This window comes from Sprattus sprattus (assembly GCF_963457725.1).
Source record: "Sprattus sprattus genome assembly, chromosome: 3".
NCBI lineage: Eukaryota > Metazoa > Chordata > Actinopteri > Clupeiformes > Clupeidae > Sprattus > Sprattus sprattus.
The window spans coordinates 21,211,771-21,219,270 of NC_137922.1; the positions used below are offsets into that span (position 1 = coordinate 21,211,771).

Below are 7,500 nucleotides of genomic sequence, written 5' to 3' on the forward strand. Positions count from 1 at the left end.
ACGGGGCACCCGAAAACGTTGCGAAAACGCTATAATGACGTCCGGAGACGTGGGACATCCAAGCTGGAAGGTAACACACGTTCTCGTGCCTTCACGGGAGGTGGATCTGCCTCGACCCAGGATCTGACGGCAGCAGAGGACATCGCCACGTCTACCCTCACGCCTGAGAGCGTGCAGGGATTTGGGGGCATGGAAATCGGCACCCAAGCCAGTGCACCAGCTGACCAAACCCAAGGTACATAAATAAAGTCCACATACACAGAGATGAGTTTACAAGATTTATAATAATACTGGCATTAAATAAATGCAACAAAGCCATACAATAAATCAAATGTCACGCAGCTTCAATTAACCTGAATCATTTGGGTCAATTGTGTACGCTAGATGTATGCCTAGTTTTAAATGTCTTGGATACGGATATCACAATGATTTCCTCATGTGGTAAATACTTTATTTTCCTTGTAATTATATATGGCTTGCCAAACAATTGGTGTTAATCTCTCGTGAAGACGACAGAAGTAAAGTGTAGCCTACAGGTCCTATACTGTGCGGGCAAGCACATGCGCCCTTAAAATAGCGTTCTGAATACGCGTTACAGACTTTAGACATTGCGCCTCACATTAGACCAGCTTTTTTTTGGTCAATGGCGCACGGCGCACGGCGTTTTTTTTTAAACTGCAAAATACCACTTGCGCCAGAGAAACGCCTTCTCTGTTCCACCCCCGCCCATGTCGACGCAAGTTCATTTCGAAGCGCGCCTCTGGAGGGAAAATCGCGCTGTGCGCCGGGTGCAAGATAGGAATGATACATGCGTCGGTGACAATGTCAATTGCGCTGGGTGCAAGATAGGGCCCGCAATGTCTAAAGTCTGTAACGCGTATTCAGAACGCTATTTTAAGGGCGCATGTGCTTGCCCGCACAGTATAGGACCTGTAGGCTACACTTTACTTCTGTCGTCTTCACGAGAGATTTACACCAATTGTTTGGCAAGCCATATATAATTACAAGGAAAATAAAGTATTTACCACATGAGGAAATCATTGTGATATCCGTATCCAAGACATTTAAAAACTAGGCATACATCTAGCGTACACAATTGACCCAAATGATTCAGGTTAATTGAAGCTGCGTGACATTTGATTTATTGTATGGCTTTGTTGCATTTATTTAATGCCAGTATTATTATAAATCTTGTAAACTCATCTCTGTGTATGTGGACTTTATTTATGTACCTTGGGTTTGGTCAGCTGGTGCACTGGCTTGGGTGCCGATTTCCATGCCCCCAAATCCCTGCACGCTCTCAGGCGTGAGGGTAGACGTGGCGATGTCCTCTGCTGCCGTCAGATCCTGGGTCGAGGCAGATCCACCTCCCGTGAAGGCACGAGAACGTGTGTTACCTTCCAGCTTGGATGTCCCACGTCTCCGGACGTCATTATAGCGTTTTCGGCAACGTTTTCGGGTGCCCCGTTGCAGAAACAATCACGGCAATATCTTGACATGCTTGCTTGACTTTGCTTACTTTTGGAGGGTTTCTCGCATCCCCATATATATCTATCTCCCGGCTTTTTACAAAGCCATACAATAAATCAAATGTCACGCAGCTTCAATTAACCTGAATCATTTGGGTCAATGTGTAGGCTACATGTATGCTTATTTTTAAAATATCTTGGATATGGATTTCACAATGATTTCCTCAAGTGGTAAATACTTTATTTTCCTTGTAATTATATATGGCTTGCCAAAAAATTGGTGTAAATCTCACGTCGGTCTCCTCGGCTGTGAACTTCTCCGGTCTTCCACCAGGTAATTCCGCCATCAAAATAACAAGCCGCTATGGACTATGCGCTTCTCGCTCTTAAAGGGAATGTGAAATGACGCTCCGATTGGTTTATTGCATATTACGCCCAAACCACACCTAAGGCTGAGTAACCTCCTTTGGACCAACCCTTTTGACACTTGCGCTGGACGCAAGTGTGTTTTTTCCGCCGTTAAAATAGCAACTGCGCCATAGAGCCGCCCACACAGCTACTTGCGCTTGGCGCCGTCCTACTTGCGTTTCTGATCGGCAAGATAGGGCCCTTTGTGTTTGTGTGTGTGTGTCCTTTCCATTTTTTTCGTCTATCATTATCCTGCATTCATCTCCTAACTGTGTTACTCTGTGCAGATTTTTTTGGGTTGAATTTGGTGTTTAACCGTCTCCAGAATCCTGTCCCTGAAATCCATCAGCGCCTGCCAAGTTCCCAAACACCGGAGGCGGTAATGAGGTGTGTGAGGCAGTGTGTTTGTGTGAGTGTGTGTGTGTGTGTGTCTGTGTGCCTGCCTGTGTGTATGAGTGTGTGTATGTGTGTATGGGTGTGTGTGTGTATGTGTGTATGAGTGTGTGTGTGTGTGTGTGTATGTGTGAAGAAGTGTGTGTGTGTGTGTGTGTGTGTGTATGAGTGTGTGTGTGGTATGAGTTTGTGTGTATGTGTGTGTGTATGTGTTTATGAGTGTGTGTGTGTGTCTGTGTGTCCTCTGTGTGTGTGTGTGTTGTGCTGTGTAAGAGACAGACAGCTCTCTCTTGCCGTATGCTCCCAGCAGGTGATGCATCCTGGCTCGGCTCCTGCCTGACTGAAGCAGGAAATCATCCTCCCAGGCTGTCACGGTGGGCCGGCACTTGGCACGACACAGAGCGCAAACCCACAACCACAGCTGATGCTGGAGCACTCATGGACCAAATCCACACCAGAACCGGCCCAGACGCGTTCCTGCGGCCAGTACCATACGGAACGGGAACGCCAATATCTGACGGATATGGAAGCAATCAAGCCATAATCCACACAGTAAGGCAGACTGAAGCCCCATCATTTGAAAGAGCGCTCACAAAAGCCCACACATATGACAGGGACTGATGAAATCTCATCCCTGGTCAGCAGTAATACAAATTAAGGTTTTATTTGGTTTAATATACAAGGTTATCACATTTTCAATTTCAAACAAAAAAAGAAAATAATTCAATGTCCTGGTACAATAATCATTGATGGGTTTATACACAATGTATCTTTTTTATATTCTTATATTTTGAGTAAGGTGCAATTTACAGAATTGCAGCAGAGCACTTTTACAATGCCAAGTGTGTGTTTGTGTGTGCTCTATGTGTGTGTGTGTGTGTTTCAGTTTAAAAAGCAATACATTGCCCATGTCACCAGATACCTTTAGGGTTTCACTGTAAAATACCACAAAGCTTATTATTACACAACATCAGAAGAAAATGAACACACATCTGTGAAGGAGAGCTAAAGGGAAACTTTTATTTGTGATTTTTCAACTTGGGCCCTATTTTTAGCTCTGAGGACAATTAATGATGGAAATCGGTCCAGTGTTGAGTTAGAACGCTAGAACCAGCATCTGCAACAGGGCTATAGAAGTGTGTGTGTGTGTGTGTGTGTGTGTGTGTGTGTGTGTGTGTGTGTGAGAGAGTTGTGTGTGTGTGTGTGTGTGTGTGTGTGTGTGTGTGTGTGTGTGTGTGTGAGTGTGTGTGTGTGTGTGTGTGTGTGTGTATTTGTGAGGTCCAGTGTTGAGTTAGAGCACTACAACCAGCACCTGCAAAAGGGCTATAGAATGTGATCCCATGGCTCAGGCATCTGCCTCACAGTACATCGCTTGTTTCCGTCACTGACAGGCTCATAATGTTGACAGACAGTGTCTGACAGCATGTAAAAGGATACCTTTAGAGATACTGTAGAAACAGTAATTTAAAATGACTGTTTGGACAGTTTCTGTAGATTTAGTTTTAGATTCCAAAGTTTCTTTACAGTTATTGAGGTAAACAGACTGAGCTCTATCTCTGTACGGAATCTCTCCATGTAGGCAGACACCTCTAATTACATTACGGCCTGTCAGTCACATTGCATAGCCATTTTGCGGTTACTGATTATGTTGTTGTATATGAACAGCATATTGTTCTAACTCAATACTGGATCGATATCAATAAAATTTCCTAGTAAAAATGTGGACTAAAAAGGATGGGAAAATAGGGCCCAAGTTAAAAGATCCTGAAGTTTAAGTTTCCCTCTAAGTTCGGCTCCACTGTAGTGTAGCTTAAGTTCAAGTAATGTGAAAGAAAAATGCTTTTCTTACTGCAGTGGTTCAGACCCACACACACACACATACACACACATACACACACACACACACACACCTGCTCATATACATGTATACAAACAGACATGAATGCATTCTTACCCATTTGCTCTCTCTCATTCACACACTCTCACACACACACACAGACACATCATACACACACACACACACACACACACACACACACACACACACACACACACACACACACACACACACACACACACACACACACACACACACACACACACACACACACACACACACACACAGTCACATCTTCAGCCTTCATCTCCAAAAGTCGCAGACAGTTTGGGGGTGTGGCAGGGGAAGATTAGTGCACAATTCTTGAGCTGGTTGATTTCAGTGGACCCCTCTCAACTAGGAAAGATGACAACACACAGACCTATTCTTTATCTCATCGCTTGTGTAAATGTTTCTCTCCGTACTTCCTCCCCTAATTACTCTAACAAACGTGCAAGGTCAATGGAAACACAATTCAGTTCATTTACTACACACACCCACACCCACACACACTCCACTTTTCCCTCCGGATAGCATGTAATCTCTTCAGCACTGCAGTGTAGCATAGCCATCGTTAGCCTGCCAAGCGGATTGCCATGGAAACCCTGTAGCTGAGATGAATCTTTCCACCCTTTTATATAAAAAAAAATAATAATAATAAAAAAAAATAAAATAAAAAAAACACATGAGAACATTAATTACTGGCGTCTGTGATGACCCCCTGGGGAGCACTCCCAGAATTCCCTCTTGCTGTCTGGGTGTGCCTAATTGGGGCCGTTGTTTGTTCTGGGGGGTCAGTGCTGCTATCTTAATTAGAGTTGCGAGCCTGTCTGTCTCTCCCCTGCTAAACTCCATCTGGAGAAGGACTATGTGTGTGTGTGTGTGTTTGTTTGTGTTTGTGCTCTTGCCCAGGAGACCAGCAGAGATACCCAAACAGTGTTCACACTTCGCCCTCAGTTCCCCTCCCTCTGCCAGACCAATCCTACTAATGACACATCTCTCTGCGGAGAAGAAACGGACACATATTAATTAGGATCTCACACAGGGGGTTGAGAAGAGCACTTGACCTAGGCCAGGCAGAAGGCGCTCTGCTGGGTAGGGTAGGGTCAAGTCAAGCGCTTCGTCTCGACTCATCTTTGTGGATTTGACTTGTCTGATTTGACTCCTTGATGTATGAATTTGGCTGAATGCGCTTCACAAACTCTCTCTACACTCTCTCTGCCTCTTTCTCATTGTCTTGCTCCCTCTCTGATCCCTCTTTGTTTTTCAATCCACATCGTTCGATTGCAATTAGACTTAGCATGATGACTTAATACCCCCCGACGGGACAGAACCAGTGCCGGTCTGGTCCAGAGTCAGCTGTACTATGGGTGTATTACTAAAGCTTCTAAGAAATGAATCTCTGCTGTCTCCCTCTCTCTCTCTGTCTCCCTCTCACTCTCTCTCTCTCTCTCTCTCTCTCTCTCTCTCTCTGTCTCTGTCTCTCTCTCTCTCTCCAGCGATTGTTGTTTTTGTGGCTCTGAACGCTAGCTGTTTGTTTCTCTTGTACACTGCTCCGCCCCAGAGCCCCATAGGGATTCATTCACTTATACAGACACGCTGGGAAGAAAACAAAACTCTCTCACCTCTGTAAAACATTACAAAAAACAAGAATCACACAGATAGGGCATATAACTCCCTTTCTTTGTCCATCATCATGGTGGTTTAGGATCCACTGAGTCAGTCAGACCGCTACCTTTAGCATAGGGACTTATGGTCAGTCTGGCACTTAGCACTAAGTGTTTAGCTTAGCACACAGTTATTAGCCTTAGTCCACGTACTTATACTTAGTCCACCTACACCCAGGCTGAGGTCCAGTTTTACCAGGCTAACGTCCTGTTTTACCCAGACTAACGTTCTGTTTTACCCAGGCTAACGTTCTGTTCTGGCCCTAGGTCCTCATGTCTCCCCTACAAGGGAGTCCAGTCGAGACGAGCCCAACTCGGCCAAATGTAGTGATGCGAAGCTAGCACTTGAGGTGCTTCTTGCTGGTCATGTCGCTGTGAATGCGGTGCATTTCCTCCGGCGAGATCTGGTGCACGGTGACCACGCGGCGGTAGCGGCACAAACTGTAGGCCATCTTCCAGTGGTTGAAGCCGCTGTTCTGGAACGGGTGGATGCCCAGCTTGCGCAGACACACGCCCACGTACACGTCCTCCAGGTAGAGCAGCCGCGTGTGCAGCGACATCTTGTAGATGAGCTCCGCCACGTCGGCAGAGAACACGTAGCCCGTGCCCGAGCAGAACGGCGGGTACTTGGTCTCGGGGTACAGGTCCCGCGGCATGTACCACTTGCTCCTCATGTCCCGTATGGGCGAGCCGTTGATGACGTAGCCCGTGAAGTAGCGTCGCCGGGGCTTGGTGGCCGGCTTGAGCAGGTTGTAGACGAGGTTGTCCATGTTGACGAAGATGTCGCTGTCCGTCTTCATGATGTAACGCGCCAGCGGGCAGAAGGTGGCCACCCAGCGCATGCCCATGAGTGTCTTGAGCGTCAGGTTGTGGTACGAGTCCACAAAGTCCTCCACCACGATGTCGTGGAACACCTGGCTCTCCTGCGCCACCATCTGGTTGAGCACGGGGTCCGGGTGCATGCCCAGCAGGAAGAGGGTGACCACGCGCACCTCCCCGCCAAACGTGCTCTCGTCGCCCCACGTCTCACGGATCGCCTGAGGGGGAGAAGAAGATCTCACTTTCAGAGGGAATGACACTGTACTTTATTATTCACTTGGATGACGGATGTACTCTCTTTAAGGTTCACAATATGTAGTTACATCATTGTATTAAACAGTTCATAACTAATCCCACGTATGTACATTGTACTACTTACACTTTTCAGGAAAGAGTTCTACATATGGTAGAAGCTTTTGGAAAATGTATGTACATAAAAGCCCTTACAAAGAACCCTTCCCTGCTAAAAGGGATTCTAAGTAGAAATCCTGAATTGTTCTTCTATGGGAACAGGGATGAGAACCTTTATTTCAGGAATATGCCACATATGAAATAGATAGTGACAACCACCCTGTCAGACGTGGCAGTTTAAAAAAGGCATCTCTGCTGGGGAGTCAGATTCCCTTGAACAGGTAGGGGTCCAGATGACTGAGTCATTTCGACAAAGACTAGACTAGAACCAGTCAAACTCCAGTGAACCCCCCCCCCCCAACCCCACATTTCATACAGAAAGTAGGTTCCTCCCTCAGCAAAATGGATTTTAAAAAGAAATATTCAAGTTTCCTACTGTGGGAACAAATAGGGGAACCTTTACCAGTAACATCCAGGTACAAGACTGTTAGGAGGCAAAATGTCAGAGACAGAGACA

The 7,500-nt window shown here is 46.2% G+C and overlaps 1 protein-coding gene across 1 annotated transcript in view; it reads right to left on the bottom strand.

The window, feature by feature from the left end:
• Nucleotides 1–5,710: 5,710 nt before the first annotated feature.
• LOC308362105 (beta-1,3-galactosyltransferase 1-like) overlaps nt 5,711–7,500 on the bottom strand; it is a 43,302-nt gene continuing 41,512 nt past the window's right edge. Inside the window, exon 3 of the mRNA XM_080834598.1 lies at nt 5,711–6,850. Within this exon, the coding sequence (XP_080690724.1) occupies nt 6,152–6,850 (699 nt within the window). The 3' untranslated portion in view covers nt 5,711–6,151. The remainder of the gene's footprint in view (nt 6,851–7,500) is intronic.